At 43.6% G+C, this 22303-nt stretch overlaps 1 protein-coding gene across 1 annotated transcript in view; it reads right to left on the bottom strand.

Moving 5' to 3' along the window:
- Positions 1-21495: 21495 nt before the first annotated feature.
- The window catches only part of LOC147727487 (alcohol dehydrogenase 1-like), a 241734-nt gene continuing 240926 nt past the window's right edge, over positions 21496-22303 (bottom strand). Inside the window, exon 9 of the mRNA XM_086961559.1 lies at positions 21496-21678. Within this exon, the coding sequence (XP_086817685.1) occupies positions 21654-21678 (25 nt within the window). The 3' untranslated portion in view covers positions 21496-21653. The remainder of the gene's footprint in view (positions 21679-22303) is intronic.

Genomic DNA, 22303 nt, shown 5'->3' on the forward strand with positions numbered 1-22303 from the left:
ACATACACCTGTAAAAAATCTTTAAAAGAAATATGTCTTGGAGACCCATAGTTGTTATCCGAAATCCTAAATAGAATCCCGCTTATAGACAATTTTGAACTCTTTTAATTGATAATTTCACATTACCTTTATTACCCAAACCCTATTTACAAAGCCACATAAACCAAAAAACGACTAACGTCAAAACAACATCGATCTGTAAATTCACACAGAGAGACCATAACATTGGGGAATCCTATTTTGCCCACTGGAGGGCAGCAAACCCCCCCCAAAAAACGTCCGCAAACACACACACAACATACCCCACTCAGAAACTGTTTAGCTAAAAATACAAGCCCCAGCACAATATAAATGACGACTTAAAAACATATGACCAGTTTTCTGTGTTTTAAACGGCGAAAAGTAACATTGTGCTTCAACATGGACTACAAGACCCATAATCCCCTTAGGGGAGGACTTTGTTGTGTAATGATCATGTGATGATGGTCACACCGACAAACAACAGTAAAATGACCACATTAGCTTTGATAGAGTTAACGTGTGCTAAGTCCACATTTAACTATAATATATCTTATTACAGTTAAAACATTAGTCACTTTGTTTATCGACATGAAGATACTAAACTGTAATGCTTGCATGGGACATTATATACTTCTTCTTACCATTATAGTCGAAGTAGCGGGCTCCACCCCGCCTGGCAACGGCTCAGGACACGAGGGAAGCACGGCTCTATTGGAAGGAAGCAAAGAACATTTCTATGTAGAAGTAAAGTTAGGAGTCCTAACTTTACTACTACTAAATTGAGAAAACTCCTAATTTCAAGACTTTCGGTATTCACAGAAGGCATTTAGGAGTCCTAAAGTTAGTAGTCCTAACTTTACTACTACTAAATTGAGAAAAATCATAATTTTAGGCCTTTCGGTATTCACAGAAGGCATATAGGAGTCCTAAAGTTAGGAGTGCTAACTTTACTACTACTAAATTAAGAAAAATCCTAATTTTAAGACTTTCGGTATTCACAGAAGGCATTTAGGAGTCTTAACGTTAGTAGTCCTAACTTTACTACTACTAAATTGAGAACAATCCTAATTTAAGACTTTCGGTATTCACAGAATGCATTTAGGAGTCCTAAAGTTAGGAGTCCTAACTTCTGTGTGATACCGAAAGTAGTAAGTTAATTCTGTGAATACCAAAAGTAGTAAGTGCAATCTGTGAATACCAAAACAGTAGTAAGTTTAGGATTGAGTCTTAAGTTCATTCTGTGAATCTGGCCCTCGGTGTCTTCTAATGTTACTAATGTAAAGTATTGGACTTGAATTCAGTGCTGAAGTTCATTCACTGTAGAACTAGAGATTTATATACTATGGGCCTCATTTGGGGGAATTTGACATAGGGCAGTTCAGCATGTCCCCTTCAATCAATCAATCAATCAATCATCGCATTTATATAGCGCACTACTTGCCCAGAGGGTCTCAAGGCACCTTGCTGCGCTGACCTACATTACAATGAAAGGGCAGCAGGAATGCATCATATTTATGCAATATGGTCCATTCCTGTTCTTTCTCCCTTCACTAGTGCCGTTTTAGCAGCCTAGCGCCAACTAGGTATCCTTGAACCACGGTGCAAGGGTGCCTCTGTTGTATGCAGGATTGTTTTTGTGCAGGAAGGGGCACCTTCCTGCACAAAAATAACCCAAAGAGGCATTTACTTCTTTCTATGTGTACTGCAATATGCAGCACAAAGGTTTACATGATTGTGTAAATCTGTATCAGCATGAAAATCCATGGGTGTTGCATGGGAAAACCCACCACAACACCAATGGAATACATCCCAAGGTCAGAATAAGGCAATACAGCGGATTGCGGTATGTCGCCTTAGACAAGATTTTTGCGGCCACTAAAAGCTATGCTGGGGGGCTTTACATGGCTTCATATATCAAATTTAGAAGACTGTGACACAGTGCTCTCGTAAATAAGCTCATATGTGTGCCTTAAGCTTATTAAAATGAAATGTACTCTTTAGGTGATTGATGAGCCAGCCTCAAAGTAATAAAATGCATTTACTGTAGAAATGAGAAAGATTTATGTAATGTGTGCACTAATATTTCTATATTAGCATTTGTAATGTGTTCCCATTCACATTTACAGTCATGTATTTCAAATTGTATTCCACTTACTAATGTGCTAACATTTTCATGTGTTGTAGTTGTATATGCACATAGATTTTAAATGTACATCATTGAATAATATGTTTAAGTTGACATGAGGAGAGGCTTTATTACTTTTTGCATATAATGCTGTTTTCCTATTCCTGCTTTCATGTCTTTTTCTTGCAGGTACATTCACATGGTTTGTTAGTTTGAGAAAAGATGTAACACTGTGTTAGCAATAGAAAGCGTGAGAGGAGGACCTTGACAATAAACATAGAGAGCAAGAGCATCAACTGCAGGTCCTATTCATTAATGTTGCGAGGAGTGCAGGTACTCAAGGACAATATGGTTGCCAGGTTTGAACTGAGAGAATCCTCTAATATTGCAGCTCATAACATGAGAATGGAAAGAACAATGGAGTCTCTGATGACATTAACATGGGTGTCACTCTGAAGATTCAGATGGTAGTGACTAGTCTTTACCCAATTGGGTGTTAGGTCACTATTCCTTTAGACTCTGAGAGGTACCTACCTCTATGCTTTTCCCCTTTGATTTTTGCTGAAGTGTGGCTGAGGCTGAGGCTGACACCCTTTCGCCTATCCTTGGAACACACTTGACTAAGCTTCTGCAATGCTGACACCTTCTTGTAGTTCCCTCCTTTTATACATTTTACCAACTTTTTTTAGCCCCCTACAGACATAAATGCCTGAATTGGTTTAGAACCTAAATTCGATTACTTTAGATATTACCTCTGTTTGGATTAGAAAACTGGAGGCTCTTCTCTGAGCACCAAGTATTTTTACTAATTTTCTATATGCTGTGACTGAACTTCTTGTCCGTCTTATACTAATGTACCTGAGCGTCTTTAGAAGGTTAGGTTATCCCGTTCTAATTCAGTATCTTTACAGTAAGGTTTTGATATGTACCTTCCTTAACCTGACTGCTAATGTGTAATAAAACACTTTAACTTTATTCACTGCTTCGTGGTCCTCATGGTGTAGCAAAATGGGTTACACTGTAAATTGAGTTTGTTTAATTCATGCTAACTCCCTTAATCTCCAGTCAACATATAAAAGACCCATTGGATGATTAATTGGTAAAAGGATGGCCCAGTATTGGATCAACAGCATAGGTATGCTTTTCTTGCATCACAGTCTAAAGGTAGATTCAATAGCTGTTAGGTCTCTAGTTGCTGATATTATTTTATCCTTCTGTCCACCCCAGTGGATAATCTGATTGTATGCACTAAAATCATCTGGCTGTAATTTCCATTTTTGGAAGCAGGAGGCTAGATTTCTCTAATGAACTTTTTCAAATAGATCCCCGAAACTTGACGCTGTTTGTCATAGCCATAGTGTAAATCCCATGTCTATATATATATCTTGGGATACAAATCAAGGTTATTTAGTTGAAGTTCATAAGTAAGCAAAAGGATGTCACCCCCTAACCCTTACTTCCTTCCTTTCTGACAACTATGTCCCAGTAATGTAATTTGGGTAGAGTGCATAACGTTTTTTACCCTCTTCCCTCATGGTGGTATCCATGGTAGAATATGTAAAGGTTTCATTGAATATTCCTAATCTGCTTGTAATTCAAGATTTTTACTCTGTAATGTGGTGAGGTGTCTTAGTTTGGTGGCATTTGTATAGCATGCTACATATGTGAACACCAGTCCTCCTTCGGAGTTAACTGTATAAGGTTTTGATGTAGTTACACTCGTAACTCCACCACCCAAAGCTAAAAATATTAGCTTTGCCTGAAAACATTTTAGGACTTTAGTTGGAAATGTTATCTTTAACCCCTTCCATGCTCATGACGAACCCTAGCCGTCATGCACTACGGTGCTCGTGTGCTGATGACGGCTGGGGTTCGTCACGGCCCGCCCCTGTTCGTGCTGTTTACAGCACAGCAGGGGAATCGCGGCCGCATCGAAGGGGTTAACATCTGTAATATAACAGGAGAGAGAGAAAATTAATGTTTAGGCCTTGTCTGTAGACCGGTTTCAGCTGTCTGTTTGCGAAAGATCTCTTATTGATCACGCCACAGATTTTAAATTCGTGCAGAGCCCACTCATTGCTTACCATTGGTTGACTTTATTGACACTCATTTGTTTGCTTCTTATTCAGTAGCTTGCCTTCCTCTAATTTTGTTTGTTCATCCCCTGTTGGAGCACAGTTCCTTTACCATCCTTCTGACGGGCTTGTATTTTTCCACTACAAATATTTAGGAAACTGCTTGTTTATTTTTATTTAAGCACTCCATGACAGCACATGTGATTTCTAGCTCTCTCTTTTGTGCTGCTCCCCATTCAAACACCTGCAAGCTTTGTGTAACTCCCTCCTTCCCCTACTTGATCGCTATTTCTGCTTGGTATGGCTTCCTCCTTCCCCCACCCTGTCCTTTACCATACCCACCTTTCTTTGTCTTATTTTTCCCCAGTAGAGGTGGTAGGGGACAGAGGCAGGGTGGGGAAGGGGGAGTTAGGAAATACATAAAAAAGAAAATAGAAAACTTACCTGCTGGTCGCCGTCGCCAGACATCGTCTCTCCTCCGCAGGAACTAGGAACAGGAAGCACCCATGCTGCCAGACTCCTTTAGCCAATCACGACGCTGCTGATAGAAGCATCCTTATTGGTCTGAGTGCTGTGGTTGAGTGCTTAGAGAGGGAGTGTGAGCCTGGGCATGTTCTCCACCCAGGCTGTAATGCAGCCTGAGTGGAGAACATGCAATATGCGCATGACTGTTTGGCTGTCCCGAGACAGTCAGCCAAACAGTCATGCACACTTTAGGTGCGAAAGCTACCACTCCTTCCTCTGGGTCATATGTGCCCAGCCCCGCCCTAACCTGGAGGCGACTGCAATACGAAAAATAGAATGATAATATTCTGTTATTATCATTTAATTTTTTCCTCCGCACTGCTTTAAAGCAGTGGGGCGATGCTCCTCCATCTTAGAGAAGCCAACACTGTTGTTTCCTTGCCTCAAGTTTGTCTGTTGCTCCCCAAGCCCACTCCTCATTACTTTCCCCCCATTCTCTCCATCATTCCTCCCACAACCCTACTAAGGTGTCAATTAGAATGTCGGGCAGATAGCCACCGCCCGCATGGCGGTGACGATCCGCCTGACATTCTCTCCCGCCCGCTTGCCATTTCCCACGCCATATTACTATGGTAGAGGGACGTTTTGATTTTTGCTGAAGTGTGGCTGAGACTGAGGCTGACACCCTTTCGCCTATCCTTGGAACACACTTGACTGAGCTTCTGCAATGCTGACACCTTCTTGTATTTCCCTTCTTTTATACATTTTACCAACTTTTTTACCCCTCTACAGACATAACTGCCTGAATTGGTTTAGAACCTAAATTCGATTACTTTAGATACTACCCCTGTTTGGATTAGAAAACTGGAGGCTCTTCTCTGAGCACCAAGTCTTTTTACTAATTTTATGTATGCTGTGACTGAACTTCTTGTTGGTCTTATACTAATGTACCTGAGCGTCTTTAGAAGGTTAGGTTATCCTGTTCTAATTCAGTATCTTTACAGTAAGGTTTTGAGATGTACCTACCTTAACCTGAATGCTAATGTGTAATAAACCCTTTAACTATATTCACTGCTTCGTGGTCTTCATTGTGTAGCAAAATGGGTTACACTGTAAATTGAGTTTGTTTGATTCATGCCAACTCCCTTAATCTCCAGTCAACATATAAAAGACCCATTGGCTGATTAATTGGTAAAAGGTCGGCCCAGTATTGGATCAACAGCACAGGTATGCTTTTCTTGCATCACAGTCTATAGGTGGTAGATTCAATAGCTGTTAGGTCTCTAGTTGCTGATATTTATTTATCCTTCTGTCCACCCCAGTGGATAATCTGATTGTATGCACTAAAATCATCTGGCTGTAATTTCCATTTTTGAATGCAGGAGGCTAGATTTCTCTAATGAACTTTTTCAAATAGATCCCCGAACATTGACGCTGTTTGTCCTAGCCATAGTGTAAATCCCATGTCTTTATATATCTTGGGATAGAAATCAAGGTTATTTAGTTGAAGTTCATAAGTGAGCAAAAGGATGTCACCCCCTAGCCCTTACCCCCTTCCTTTCTGACAACTATGTCCCAGCAATGTAATTTGGGTAGAGTGCATAAAGGTATTTACCCTCTTCCCTCATGGTGGTATCCATGGTAGAATATGTAAAGGTTTCATTGAATATTCCTATTCTGCTTGTACTTCAAGCTTTTTACTCTGTAATGTGGCGAGGTGTCTTAGTTTGGTGGCATTTGTATAGCATGCTACATAGGTGAACACCAGTCCTCCTTCGGATTTAACTGTGTAAGTTTTTGATTTAGTTACACTTGCAACTCCACCACCCAAAGCTAAAAATATTAGCTTTGCCTGAAAACATTTTAGGCCTTTAGTTGGAAATGTTAGTTTTAACATCTGTGAGTAATATAATAGGAACGAGAGATAATTCATGTTTAGGTCTTGTCTGTAGACCGGTTTCAGCTGTCTGTCTGCGAAAGATCTCTTTTTGATCACGCCACAAATTTACAATTCGTGCAGAGCCCACTCATTGCTTACCATCGGTTGAGTTCATTGACACTCATTTGTTTGCTTCTTATTCAGTAGCTTGCCTTCCTCTACCTTTGTTTGTTCATCCCTTGCCCTGGAGCACAGTTCCTTTACCATCCTTCTGACTGGCTTGTATTTTGCAACTACAAATATTTAGGAAACTGCTTGTTTATTTTTATTTAAGCACTCCATGACAGCACATGTGGTTTCTAGCTCTCTCTTTTGTGCTGCTCCCCATTCAAACACCTGCCGCCTGCAAGCTTTGTGTAACTCCCTTCTTCCCCTACTTGATCTCTATCTCTGCATGGTATGGCTTCCTCCTTCCCCCACCCTGTCCTTTACCCTCCCCACCTTTCTTTGTCTTATTTTTCCCCAGTAGAGGTGGTAGGGGACAGAGGCAGGGTGGGGAAGATGGAGTTAGGAAATAAAAAAAGAAAATCGTCGCCAGCCATCGCCTCTCCTCCACAGGAACTAGGAACAGGAAGCACCCAGGCTGCCAGACTCCTCTAGCCAATCACAACGCTGCTGATAGAAGCATCCTGATTGGTCTGAGTGCTGTGGTTGAGTGGTCAGAGAGGGAGAGTGATCTTGGGCATGTTCTCCACCCAGGCTGCAATGCAGCCTGAGTGGAGAACATGCAAAATGTGCATGACTGTTTGGCTGTCACGAGACGGTCGGCCACACAGTCATGCACACTTTAGGTGCAAAAGCTACTGATCCTCCCTCTGGGTCATATGTACCCAGCCCCGCCCTAACCTGGCGGCGACTGCAATACAAAAAATAGAATGATAATAACATTCTGTTATCATTTAATTTTTTCCTCTGCACTGCTTTAAAGCAGTGGGGGATGCTTCTCCATCTTAGAGGAGCCAACGCTGTTGTTTCCTTGCCTCAAGTTTGTCTGTTGCTCCCCAAGCCCACTCCTCATTACTTTCCCCCATGCTCTCCATCATTCCTCCCCAACCCTACTAAGGGGTCAATTAGAATGTCGGGCGGATAGCCACCGCCCGTTTGGCGGTGGCGATCCGCCTAACATTCTCTCCCACCCGCATGCCATTTCCCTCGCCATATAACTATGGTAGGGGGACCCCGGCGGACGGAAAGACCGTCCGCCGGTCTTCCTCCTGGTCAATGAGTCGACCGGACAGAATTTTTTTAAATATGGTGGCGGGAAAGGCATGCAGTCCTTGACATTGGGGCCTCGTAGCGGGCCCCCAAGAATTTTGAGGGGTGCGGGGTGCACATGGGGGGTACCTATTGTACCCCCCTACATTTGCATGCACAACACGGTGCCTGCCACGTTGTGCATGCAAATGCACAACATGCATTTTTGGCATTCGAGCGGATGGTGCTGAAAGCACCGCCTGCCGCAATGTTGAAAATGCAGGATGTGTCCGCCAGTGTGACGGGCGCATCCTAATCACGCCCACGGGCCGCCGCACTTATCGTGGGTGTTTGAAGTTGGCCTGGCATATGCTGTCCACTATTCCAGTGGGCACCTTGCACCAGTCCATGACCCCTTATTGATGGTAGGTTAAAGACAACCTTTATAGAAAGCTATCCTAGTGGTAGCTGTGGAGAGCAGCCTTCAGGCTAAGTCTTGGAGGAATGTAAAGCAGCTTGTTTCACTAGTCAATAATCTCGTGAATAACCAAATGAAAGGAGAACCACACCAGGTATGTATATAATATCTATGTATTTATTCTAAGCACATCCCACTAGTCTCTTTATGAGGCTAGAGGCAAAAGTACATTAGGTAAACTAAATAACACACAGTAAATTAGCACAATATACGTTGAGCCCTAGGGGTGTACCAAACCATATATTAAGAAAGTGGTATAAGAACAACAACGTGCATAGAGACAAGACCTAGAACCTGTAAAACCGCTGAGGCCACCAAGAATCACCCAAGGTAGTGACACAGGGGACCCACGGGGGACGCGTGCAGTGTCTAAACACAGCCACGAATCACCATTAACGCCTGCCTGTGCGCTGACGATAATCCTTTTAATAGCTTTGATTTCCTTTCCACCCGTAAGTGATTGAATCACTTCCGGGTCACTTTGGAACAAAGGCCAGGCCGGTTAGATCTGGCCTGGCAAATGGGGGGTTAAAATGCCAGGGAACACGGGAGTCTGCCTCTTTGACTCCGTGCTCCATGGCCTCCCCCTCCAGCCTCTAGGAGCCTGTAATTCATTTTCCTTTTGTCTTGCAGGTCATCGAGCACTCGGGCCGAGAGCAGAGTGGGTCCAGTATTCTCACTGACAAGAAAGCTGGAGTTTTTCGGATGATCAGTGCAGTGCCGCTGCATTGGCGGAAGATCGTGGAGGTTGCCTTTTTTGGGACCCGCGGGGTGAGAAGAGCAGCTGGGTTGGCGTGCGACCAGTGCCTGTGATGGGCGCGTCAGTGGAGAAGGCGACCCAGCTCGAGGGGAAGAGCTGTGTCGGTCAGCTGTGGTGCGAGGGACTGCCGCCCCCACCTCGCCTTTTTATTGATTGTCAGCGTGCGCTTGGCTGGCACCTTAATTTCTTAATAGCGGGGTATTTAAACTGTGCTTCGTGTTTGTCAGGTACCCATCCATGTTGGTGGTGGTGCGACGAGGCACAAGTGCGTCCCTGTAAATAATACCACGTTTGGTGAAGATTTGCATATGGGGTGCTACTGTGGGTCACTATTTACAGTTTGTCATGGCATGTGTCAGTAGCACATTTGCGAGCGCTCTGCATAAAACAAAGCATGCTCAGTTGAGGACGCCAATACTACCGGATTTCACCAGCTGCAGGGCCCACCTTTAACCTGACTTTCAGGTGAAAAAGGCATGCAATATACGAGCAGCCGCTCCACCAAGCTCATTGTTTACAGCGCTGTAAGGGGTATGTTACATGTTTTTGTGAGGGCGTGACCAAACAGATTCCAAGGATTATTTTATGATCTCCGGTGCAGGCTGGGGCTTACAAATTATATGCTGCTGGAGGCGTTACAGCTCTGCTGTTACGTTAGGCAGAAGGTGTATTTAGCATGACTAAGGAGGCCTTTCTTCTCCCGGGGACGCCAAAATCTGCCCCGATTGTCTTGTTTCCATTTCTTAAAGCGGTTTGTTTGACACATGCCATTTATAACAAGGCCATTTAAAAAGACGGAGCATATCGTATTGAAAATTCATTGTGGGAGGTGAACACAGGACACACCAAGGGGCACATTACCAAGGGGGGCGATAGGCAATTATCGCCGGTTTAGCGGCTGTTTTCGGCCGCTAAGCGGCGATAATTCTATCACTATATTAGCAAGCTGTCGCTAACTGATGTTAGCGACAGCTTTTAGGCGATAGTGAGCGGTTTGGGGCCCGCTTTGCATGTCAGCGATATTTATCGCTAATGACATGCAAAGTGGGCGTACCCAACCCGTTAGCGACTGAAAGCAGTCGCTAACGTCGCTATCGCCTATTAGCAAGGCGGGCGTAGCGATGGAAATATTCCCGCTATCGCCAAAAACTATCCATGTTATCCAATGGGAGGTGGATAACATGGCTAAGAGCATTTCATCGCTATCGCCGGAAAAATTATCGCTTTGGAGATAAACGTTGCTAAAAGCACGTTATCTCAGCGATAATTTCCGGCGATGCTCAGCGATAAAAAAATCGTTGCTAAGCCTAGTTAGCGGTAAATATCGCTAATCGTTGGTAATATGCCCCCAAGAATCCTTTTTCCAGGCGCTAGATCTAATTGCTAACCCTATGTTAAACCGCCAGAAAGCACGTGGGACCTTGGACACCTTAAGTCTCCTGTGGAATTGAGGACGATCCAGTACGGAGATACAGGTGCTTTATTGGTGATCATCAATAGATAAATGCTTTCAGGGCACTTTGGCCTAGGTTTGTTTAACTGTGTGGACACACGCACCTCATGTTAAAAGTGGGATAGACCGTAGTAAGTCAGATATGAAAATGCAACCCTCAAACTGCAGTTTGATATGCAGATGAATTTCAGACATTATCCTGCTTTAAAGTAAAGCATGAAGAAACAACAGTGCCTTCTAATGGCACCATCTAGTGTCGAAATAGATGCCTTGCAATTTAGAGTAATGCATCTTGCGTTTGCTGAAGCGATATGGGTGCCGCCAGGACAGTTTCAGGATCCTACAAAACTGTCTGTGCTTAGACCGGGGCTCAGTGGGGAATTGTATTGCTACATATGAGGGTCTGGGCGAGAACAAGTAATTTGTAAATTGTAATCAAATAACCAAAACGTATAATGAACGTTAAGCACAAGATGTGCTAAGCCCATTGTGGGAATATTTATTTTCTTTGTCTTACCCGGATTTAGATGAGTAACTATGGGTGTTCTCACGCACATGATTTATTGTTTGTTATATGCGTGTCGTGCATACTTCTAATAACAAGTCACAGGGAGGCATAGGCTTGAGATAAAGGCAATGACAGTACCACACAATGCGGCTGATGTCGTTATTAAGATACAATGCCTACGGATCGGTGTTGCCCCCTTTTTTCTAATGCTCAGACTGCATTCCTCTGTTTTACGTGACATTTAAAACGTGTTAGAGGGTACACCATATTTCGGTATCTATTTCCCTTACCCCCGGAAAATAAATACCCCTACATGAAATACCTCGGGGAGATACTCATTGCCACATGATACTTGTGGTGAGGCATTGGGTTTCTAGCAATACAGGTCGCTGTAAAGCCAAATATATTTGGCACTGTATATTGATGCTGCGTGGTTTAGGAATCTATTACGCAAGCAGGGGGGGAAGGATCTCGAGGGTTTTCGATACTTATGGAGGTTTTCCTACACAGCAGACAAGAGTACTTATGCAGGTCTCAGGAAGTCTGGGTCTTATCACTTGTTACAGGCTTCAGATCAATTGGGAACGAATAAGGGTGGTACATGTAAGTCAGTACTGACTTATCTGCAAATGTATGCTTTTCTCACATTCCAAGATGATCGGGAAATCAACTGGTTGCTTGAACAATGCTTATGCCTGTATTACAAGTGCACTAAGAAACACAGTAGGAGGCTGTGAAAGGAAATTAAGGGCATCCGCATTTATTATGAAGAAAAAGTATGCAGTGCTTGCCACAGTGTAGTAGGAGTTAGTCTTTGTTGCTGGGGTGTCAGGCAGAACATCCTTTTAAGGTGGAGCAACCTGGTAATTGGTGCTATGCTAGGCTGTCACAATGGAAAATCTGATGTAAAATGTTCCTCATGCAGTAAAATTGCTGCGCTGCTCTCATGGATGGCTTATGTTGATGATGTGTTCAGATTGTGACGTACCTACGTTTGAAAGTGCCAATGATGCTGAGTAGCTAGAAAACAGAAGCTGAGTGAAGGTGCTCTAGGAGAGGTTACTTTTGACTCATAAGTTGCTGACCTTGTTTCTGTTGTTTATAGGTTTTGGGCACTATGCTGCAATTGATCAGTGGCATTAATGCATATGCCCTCTGTGGAAATTGTGGCGGTGGCCAAGTGTCTTATGATTGACTTAGCGGATTTGCTGATAACTCTATTGGAACTACATGGGTGTGTTTCATGGCTGTTAAGCTAAATGCTGCTAGTGGGGCGGCACCACTGGTTTGTCCCACCCACAGGTGGAGCCATGTAAATATGTCAGACCTATCACTGTTGGGTCTGCGCACCCAATGTGTAAATTGTCATGTTGGCCCAAACCTTCTTTTGTTTACATATGTTACTTTTAAGGTAGGCTCCAGGAATCCACATTAGGTGATATTACTTATTGTGGGAGTTGTGCAAGTTATTGCATGGTTTTGAGGTCAGGCCTACTTGGCAAGGGCCTCGGGGAGGGTCCCTTAAGTATACTTTCAACACTTATGGCGTCAAACAGTACATCTCAGGCCTGGTTGTTTCACCTTCAAGGGTATCCCTGTGCATGGTGCACAATAATGTAGTGTATCATACAGTACCTCCGCACCCATGTGCCTGTGCACTTATACCATGGATGTCCGGGTGGCATTGCACGGTACAGTCGCACCCCTGTGCAGGTACAATGGGACATTAGTTGCCGGGGTTTGGCACGCTGTATCTCTGCACTCTTGTGCCTGTACACTTACACAATGTGAGATTCGTGTGGGGTCATGCATTACGGACATCCATGTGTCTGTACAATTAAGCAGGTTAGTCCTGTGTTGTGTCGCATTGGACCAACTCCTCCTGGGGCTGGTGCACATTTGGGTGCCTATGTTGTCAGACAGACTGGATTGGGGTGCAGTATCACGCAGTATTGATGCATCCGTGTGGCATCACACAGTACCGGCGCACCCCTGTGCGTGTACAAGGTGGCATTATATGCCTAGGGTTTGTCATGCGGTATCTCTGCACCATGGTGCCTGTCAGCTATTCCTGTGTTTTCGCACGGGACCAACTCTCCTGGGGCTGGATTTGGGGCATTTGTATGCCCGTGTCAGACAGTACCTGTGAACCTTTGGGTCCAGACAGTATCTAAGCACCCTAAAATGGGGGTGGGGGTAAAAAGGGGGGGGGGGGGTTAGATCTCACAAAGTAGCGCTGAATTTCGAATTATGATTGGGCATCTAAAGGCAAAAGGCACTAATCATTGATGTTTGATTTTCATTTATGTATGACTGGATCCACTCCTGATGACTGGCAAGTGATCCTCACCGCTAGGACTGCAAGATGTGGAGAACCAAGGGGACCAGTAGATCCGAAACGTGAGTGGCAAGCTACGGCATCACGTGTGATCAGCGATCAATTCAAGGGCTCAGTCGGTACCAGCAGGAGACGGTGCGGCCCATGCACTATATTTGAAGTGTATAAGTGTATCAACCATTGGGGGTTGGCATTTGTGATAAGTTAGCAGTACACTGCCTTACAGGTGTACACCAGGCTAGCTCGACCAGAACTCAGGTATTGCGGGCGGAGGCGACACATCAACACCCTTGTCGTGGAACGGTGATCTGCCATTACAGTGCCTGTGCTCGAGGGCACCTTTCGTAGCGAACACTACAGTGTTGGAGATGCTACGTAGTGACGTACCATAAAATAGCATAAAGGCTATACTTACCAATAGCCCAATACCAATTACCAATTCAGTTGGCAGTGTAGAAAGTTCAATCGTTGGTTGTTATACAAAGTACTCTATAGAGGAGCCTCTCCCATCCTCACCCCTCACAGTGCATGGAGAAGACTGCTGGCTTACACTCAAAACTAAACATATATACTTTAGGCTGGTACATGAAGTCACAGTACATGTAAAAAAACACTACTTGGCACTTGGCCCTCGGAAAGGACCATGTATGGCACACATGGTTAGTAGAAAGCTATTATTGGGAAGGTCAGGAGGGGTGACTCCCTTCCGACTCGGTGCCTTGGAGTGCAGGCATGGCGCCTTCAAGAATGCGCTTATCACACCCAATGCCAGATGCAACCTTGAGTCCAAGCACAGGGAGAGAACAGCGTGCATTCAGCTGTCTCCAGGAAATCAACTAAGCTAAGGCCTGACAACCATTGGAAGATAACACGTGATCACTGTTAGTGTCTAACGCAGATAAACAAGATGGCGTCTGTACAATTTTCGGCCAACTCGATGCAAGCACACAAACAGCATATACTCGTACTAAATACAAAAAGAAGTTATAGATTAAGCCAGAGGAGCAGCGGGAGAGCCGAGGAGCGGTGCCAGGGGATGTTTGTCTTGGACCCTTCACAGCATCTAGTTGTTGCTCTTGTAAAGGCGCACTGCTGTGGAAAGGAGATACGCAAATATATATTGACTGCATCCTTCGGAAAAAGTGCAGAGTGGTTGCTGGAGGGAGGAGCTAGATTGCCGAGCTGAGCGGAGCGGAGCCACGCCGTGAGGAGCCGTTGTGGGGAGCTGTGAGCCGCGAGCGGTGTGAGCGCTGGTGAGCGCTGTGACAACACCGCCGCTGCCGCCAAGGAGGGGGGGGGCCCAGGCGCTAGAACTGGTGCTGTGAATACGGCCGGGAGTGCGACTATTCCCCTCAGCCGCAGACACTTCCATTTTGGTAGTCGGAGCCGCAAACTCTTCCCCCCCAGCGGGCGAACGCTTCACCTGCCCGGAGCCGTGAGTATTGCATTTTTTGGCGGTCGAAGCCGCAAAACGCTTTCCCACAGACCAGAGCCCGCGAGCTCCTCACCAGGGCAGCCGGAGCCGTGAGTGACTTCCTTCCCTAGTCCTTAGGAGTCCCAAGAGCAGGCGTGCTGTAAGGGTGGGAGAGGAGAACTTTGAACGCCCAAAATCCCTTTTCCCAGCCCCCGGCACTACCACACTTGCATTGTTACTGCCATCGCCGCTGTTCCCCCTGCCCCTCCACACCCGGCTCCTGACGGGGGTCGGTAGGCAGTTTTCGAACCTGGTACTGAATCGCCCAGGTGCCGGGCGGGGTGAGGCGAGGAGGTGCACGCCGGACAGAAGCTGACTGGAGCAGACAGCAGGCAGGGGGCGGCAGGTCCAGTGCTGTGCTGCGGGGGGTCTGCCGGTATACAACAAGCATGGGGCAGAGGCAGCCTGAAAGGAGAGAGAGTGCGAGCCCCACAACGAGTGTTGCAACTGCGGACGGCAGAGCAGAGCAAAGGATCAAAGGAGGGGACGCTCAAGTCATCCCCATCACCCCCCACCGCAAGTCGTTGTAACGACTTGCGTTGAAAAACCTGCGTTGTAAAGGCATGCGTGGTAAAGGCATGCTTTGTAACAACGTACATCCATTCCTGACAGTGCAAGGGGGGCCTTGGCGATATCCTCTGCGCATTGGACTCTCTGAAGAGTACTTACTGTTGGACATTTTGTTGGCTGGCGGCCATGGGGGAGAGCTCTTCCCCAGCTCGGGGGAAGGAGTGCGGCACCTTCTTCCAGTGGTTGGCTTGTAAACTGATGGGGGCGGCAGAGGTGCAGCTAGAGTCAAATGTTGGGGGGCTAAGAAAACATTTCGGGGGGGGGGCTGATTCTTCAAGCAAAAGGCAGAGTGGAGTTGCAGGGGCTCTAAGCAGGGGGTTGACATCAAAGCCTCATTAACAAGCAAAAGGTCTTTAAAAGACCTGTGAAGTACTCGGTGTGTATCTGGGAGCCGTCTAAGCCTGGGCTGAGCACGGGCTTCCCCACATGAAGCCCTTTGAGTCCAATGGGCGTTGCGTGCCTGGGGGGCTGTGTTGAACGATGCTTGAACACTCAGCCAGCGTCCGCTCCATGCACTGGCCATATGCAAACCATAACCTTGAACTACATTATTAAGCTCATGCGCACACAGAACGCCGAGCAAGAGTAACACATTACAGGCGGGGGCGAAATGTTTCCTTATTAGCCAGGCTATCAGGTGGTTTGGCTAAGTTGTTACTGAAGACAACAGTAGTCAATGGCGGGGGGAAGCGAGAGGGCCCCAGGCTAAGAGCTGCCGATTTTGGAACAGGAGATTGAAGTTTGAAATGGTGAGGACAACCGCTGTACATGTCGCATCTATTGCATTTAATGATTTCCATCTACTTGGTCTGTTTCTACAAAGAAGTCACACAAGTGAACCTTTTCAGTGATTCATTTATATAATGTAAAATAAAAATCAGATAATTTATATAACGTTAAAATTAGCTTAGGTGCCCAAAGTTTGTCTGAGGATCCCACTGCCAAATGCTGTGAGTGACTACCAAATTCCAAGGCCGGCTAATCTCGATTACCCAGAATGCATTCCTGTTCCCCCCTCCACACATTTTCTGTCTTTTTTCACTCTTGTTACTATTTACCTATCTTATTATTCCTGTTTCATTTTGCTTTTTCTTTTGTTCTGGCACAAAATCTGGTGCTGAAAAATAAGTCCCCAGGCCGGATAACATAAAATTATTGACTGTAGCTATTTCCTGTCCTTGGTAGTAAATTAAGCCAATGCTTGGCGTAAACACATTTTACCACTTTATTCTAAAAGCAAGTTTATAGAGTTGGTAATGTTAGACTAGAATGTTTGTGTATGTTTATTCAATGGCATTTTGTCATAATTTGTGCTGCATTTTTATGTTTGCATTCTTGCAATATGAAATTGTTACTCTGTACAGTGGTTGCTGTGTTCTTTTCACTTTCCCAATCGTTGGGAAAGTGAAAAGAACTAATACACTACTGACACACACCCACACAGCACAGAATACTGAAACTGTCAGGTTGATTACTGATTATAATTCCCTCCATGGCACGTTACGTAAGAGCTTGACCAAACATTGCGGGCTCCTAAAGTCAGAAAAAGCACTCAGATGCTGTATCTGTGACAGACCACAGATTACATTTAGAAGAGGCAACACACTCAGGACGAAACTGAGTCCTACTGTTCCCCGTAACACTACCCCTATAACATGGATGACACAACATAGTGTTGGATTCTACAAATGTGGTTTCTGTTCAGTGTGCAGATGGGCGAAACATGGCACTACACAATTTACTGGTCCAGATGATGAGATTTTCACTATCTAAACCAATATAAATTGCACAACTAAATTTGTGGTGTACATTATTGAATGTAATTGTGGCAAGTACTATGTGGGGAGCACTATCAGACCACTAAAAGACAGAATTACTGAACACATCAGAGCGATACATAAACGTGATCCCAAATATCCTGTGGCCTTACATGTCGCAGCCTGTCAGGATGGAAACAGAGACACATATGTAAGGTTTATCGGTATTGACATGGTTCCACAAGGAGTCAGAGGGGGGAACCGAGAACTCAAACTACGACGCACGGAAGCCATGTGGATCATGCGCTTGCGTACAGTTGAGCATGGACTAAATTATGACCACGAGATGCAGTATTTCTTGGATGACTAAGATTATATGCGTACATTATGGATGATTTGACTGTTTACTTAGACCACTCCTTGGGAGGAATAGATTCATTGATCAGTCTAGGAAATTGACCATTTCTTGGACACCTTCATACCCAATAGGCGCATGGTGATGATACCATTTTCACTTCTTTCTGTCCTATAGTTGCTTATTTTGAACATTCTTTCTGCTGAATGGACAGATTCCGGACTTGCAGTCCACACTGATTGTCATTCACCAAGTTCGGTTCTTTGGAACAGGATATAAGTTAATTATGTAATGACAGGATTTCAATATAATTTGGAGTTAATGTTCACAGACACAATATGTGAATACACATGTATTTGAAGTTGTGAGATCTACAACAATAACAACTGTACTAGTGCAGCGATTGCTGTTTTTTGACTATATATAGTGACTTGTTGTTATCTTCTGTTTTCCTCAGACCTTTTAACTTAAATAGTTTTTTGAGTAACAATGTTATTGGTTCACCAAGTCACGTATGAGTGGGACCTGCACTTTGTCTTCACTCGCACGTAGCAACTTTGAGACAGCCTCGTCCACCGGGGCCCGGTGATATTGACTTTTAATTCCGATCTACAGGGAATACCACATCATAAATAGTATTTTTTGGATATTTGAATTTCTTTGGGGAATATCCAAGGTTACTGCTCCACGGGAGCCGTAACCTTGGAAATTCCCCAAAGGGGGAATATCAAAGGTTAGGTTAGGTTAGGAAGTACCTTCACTTTCCTTTCATGTGGAGACACATTGTGTATACCAGCATACTGCACCTGTACTGTCCACTCATTGTCTATACCAGTGTACTACATCTGTGCTGCCTAGTTTTTTTTGTTTACATTTGTTGGGTAAAAATGCTTACAAATGCCGATAGCAATGTCCCTTCAACACTTGGCAGCACCATAAACCACCTTTCATATGACAGTTGTTTATTGTCCTAAACAGACAGTGGAGTCCAACAATAGAAACAACGTTCCTTATTTTGAATTGATTCTGATGTTGGTGGCTATAGTACTTGCTGTCACTCACATGGAATGTCGCATCCTGCAGTGTACAGAATGAGGTAGCTTATAACCCAAGTACCTCTAAATGTCTACTGGGGCTTCTGGTGTAGGTGCAGTGCAGGACAATCATAGTCAGAATATCAATAGACCTAAATATCATGCCCAAAATATGGTGTACAAAAATATTGCTGCAATGAAGTTCGTAAAAGAAAATGTACACCCAATGGGATATTTTTGTAAATATATTTAGTCCATGATATTTATGTCCACAATAGTCTGCCATAGAGCTCTTGTGGGGCCCTCACACTGCTTTCGCCAAAATACCACAGGCTCTACTGTTTGTATTTGGTTGGAACGGAGTGTGAGGGGTCAGAGAAGTCTTATTGCTGTTTAAGAATAACACAAATGATGTCCTGCTTACCATGTCCAATCCATCCCTAATATCGATCATTGATGATTTCACCCCTTTTCAGGATACAGGTTCAGTTGGGCAGAGAGCGAGGTATTACAATTTACCAATAATACTGGAAAACAGGGCATAGGTTACTACCCCATCCAACGGGCTCCTTAAAATCTCATACCAGAGTTTCCTCTTCATTTGGGGTTTGAAGGACATGGCGCATGATGACATTAAATTGGTCTTAAGTATGGTCACTAATGACCTGTGAAAATGGTCTTCACCAAGCCTGCCATTGTGGGTCTACACACTAGTAATAAAAATTAATCTGCCACAAAAGTTCAATTATGTTTTTGGTATGCTTTCCACGGTGATTCCAACAACTGTATTGGAAGGTGTTGACTAAATTATTAAAATATTCCTCTGGGATAAGGCAAAACCCCCCCTCAAATCATCTAACCTCTAGGCTGAATTTGTATAAAATATTTTTCTTCAAATAACAGTACATCATCTGTTTGCACCATTTTCTCTCCAGTACAAGCATTCATATATGCCCTTAATAGGAACGTAGGCAAGTTGGCCTGATTTTATTATATGTTGTCTTTCTGCATTATCAAGACTCTGACCAAACTGAACGGTACACTTAGGATGAAATTTACAGGGCACCTACAAAAACTTTGTGACGAAAGCCCTGGACCCAGAGTGGCCTACCCACAAGGGCTGAAATATGTTTACTGAACAATAGGGTATACAGGCAATAAGTTTCAAATACCCAAGACAAACCTCACTTCAACGATACTAAAAGCACCCAACTAAAGGGATACTGGGGAGACCTTTGGGTATTGTTATCGATATCCTTAGTAGACCCCGTTGTGATTAATATCTAAAGTGCTCCCTAGAAAATAACTGAGCCATTCCTGGTTTAAAGGGAACGGGATGAGACCAGATGATGAAACATGACAGTATTGAGTGTGTGATTGCCCAAATAAAAACACAGCAGACTGAAGAGGTGAGGGTATACGATAACCTATGTGATAAGTGTAAATATAGGGAGAAAGCATCCTTTATCCCAGTAAATCTCACTCCTCTCCTCAGAACAATTGACGTTCTTGGAGATTAGTGTTGCAGCACAGGCTTTGTTTTCCTCCTATGTACTCATACTATTTAGCAAATTGATCCTCCTTCTCACCTTGGTGTTCCATGAGGTAAACAGGCCCTCCTGAAGGGTGGCTATGAATAGAAACAGCTTCTAGGACAGGATACATCAGGAATTTTATATGAAGAGATTCAGGACCCAAGTAGAGTAGATAATCCGTACTGATTCTATAATACAATGTTGGACGACAACAGATAAATTGCTCAAGATACACCTGTACCTACATTCTGATGTTGTCCCACTGTGAGGAAACACTACACAAAAATAAGGAAATGCCAGTTCCACTGGTGTATTGGGTCAGCAGCATAGGACAAAAAGGTTTTACTATCATAAGGCATGCTGAAAAAATTCAAGACATTTGATCTCCATTTTTCAAAGTCCTTCATGGAGGGCATTGGATACCACAACAACTACACCTGTTTAATCTGAGTCCTAATTCTAAATGTTGGTGACATGGGCGGGAAGAAGGATATTTGTCATATTCAATGGCCCTGCCCTTCAATAATGAGATATTGGAATGGAATAGACAGGGAGATGATTTCCACATTTCTTCTCCCTTACTGCACAAGATTTCCCAGAAACCAGGGAGGTGAAATCCCATTGGCATACATTATTTGCATCAGCACTAGTTGTGTATTTTAGGATCGTAGAAGTCTGACACACCATCCAGAAGAGAGGAGTGATGTTTAGACCTAGTAGTCATGAAGGGCATATAAGACTGTTGTACAAAATGAAAGACCAATTGTCTACATTCGAGAAGATTTGAGGGCACTTTCTATCTGAAGGTCCTGAATACTAAGAGGAACTTTTGAGCATGGGGATTGGGGGCCAGGAGGGTAGATGAACTCACCAAGCATATTGAACCCAGAAGATAACATATTACAAAAATGTGATCCTAATGGTAGAGAAGTTGTAAGTAGGGCGACTACACATAGATGGTGACATGACCTTCTTAATGAGGGATGTTAAGTATGAGGAAGGTTATGAGTGTTGTTTATATTAGCATTTTGAGTTGGGTACTATACTTGCCCTAATACCTGATGTGATTCATTCATGAGAAATATGTTCTTCAAGAACACCACATCAGGAAAATATGTGGTTTTGACACAAGAAGTAAAGACAGGGCAATTTTAATATAGTATTCATGTTTCTGAGTTTAAAGCGATACTATCTATTACTGTTAATAAATAATAAAAAACTCAAACCACAGAAAAAGAAAAGGGGATTACTGGTAGTTCATTAAGTTAAGAAAATTAACAAGAAAATCATTTTTCTTGATTACATGACTAGGAGTGTTGCTTCAGCTAGAAATCCAGACTAATCTTCAATCAAACACAATTACATTTCCGTATAACTGGAATTTGATTGCAACAATTAATTTGTTCTATCGAAATTGCAAGATAAACACATTTTTGTTTAATGTGACATATGACTAACTACATTAAAAATATGAGAGCATGTTTTATAGTATGAAGCCGCTGAACAGGATTTGAAGAAGTACATCTGAAGAAGCAGTCTGATCTTGATACAAGCGCTCTTCAATTTAGGGTCTCAAAACAACAGGACAGTTCGTATACTGAAAAAGAAAATACGTGCTATTAGGTATTTTGTGATGAAAACAGAACCTGAGAAGCAAAAAAAACATAATGTCCCTGTTTCTTTTTGTAATCTGCATATTAGGTCATTCCAACATAAGCAAACTCTTCACTAATATTAAGACATACTGGACAGACATTCTTCTGCAGTTCTCAGATTCCAAACCATCCACACAGAACTTCTTCCAATTGCCCACTGTGAGAAATTGTGTTACTGGTTAAGCGGTGTGAAGCTCTACTCAAACAGCAACCACAATTCTTGTCGGGGTGAACCACAAAAGTCACTAAATTAACCTGTGCTTAACCCTCTAGTAGACATGCACAAAAGCAGTCAGGCTTAACTAAAAGTCAATGTATAAAGTATTGATGCAGCACCCAAACAGTAATAAAGTGAAAACACAACACAAGAAGAATCCTACACTAATTTTGAGTACAATAATACATTATTTGACACCATAACAATAAAAATCAATTCAGCACAACTAAAGTCATGAATTTTGAAAGTTTAAGGTAAAATCTAGTGCCTAAAAGATTCAAGTGCAAACCATAAACATCGGGTTGCACCAAACATAGTCAAAGTCTAAAAATATGGCAGACCGCAGTAGA

This window comes from Lissotriton vulgaris, chromosome 3_1 (assembly GCF_964263255.1).
Source record: "Lissotriton vulgaris chromosome 3_1, aLisVul1.2, whole genome shotgun sequence".
NCBI classification, from domain to species: Eukaryota; Metazoa; Chordata; class Amphibia; order Caudata; family Salamandridae; genus Lissotriton; species Lissotriton vulgaris.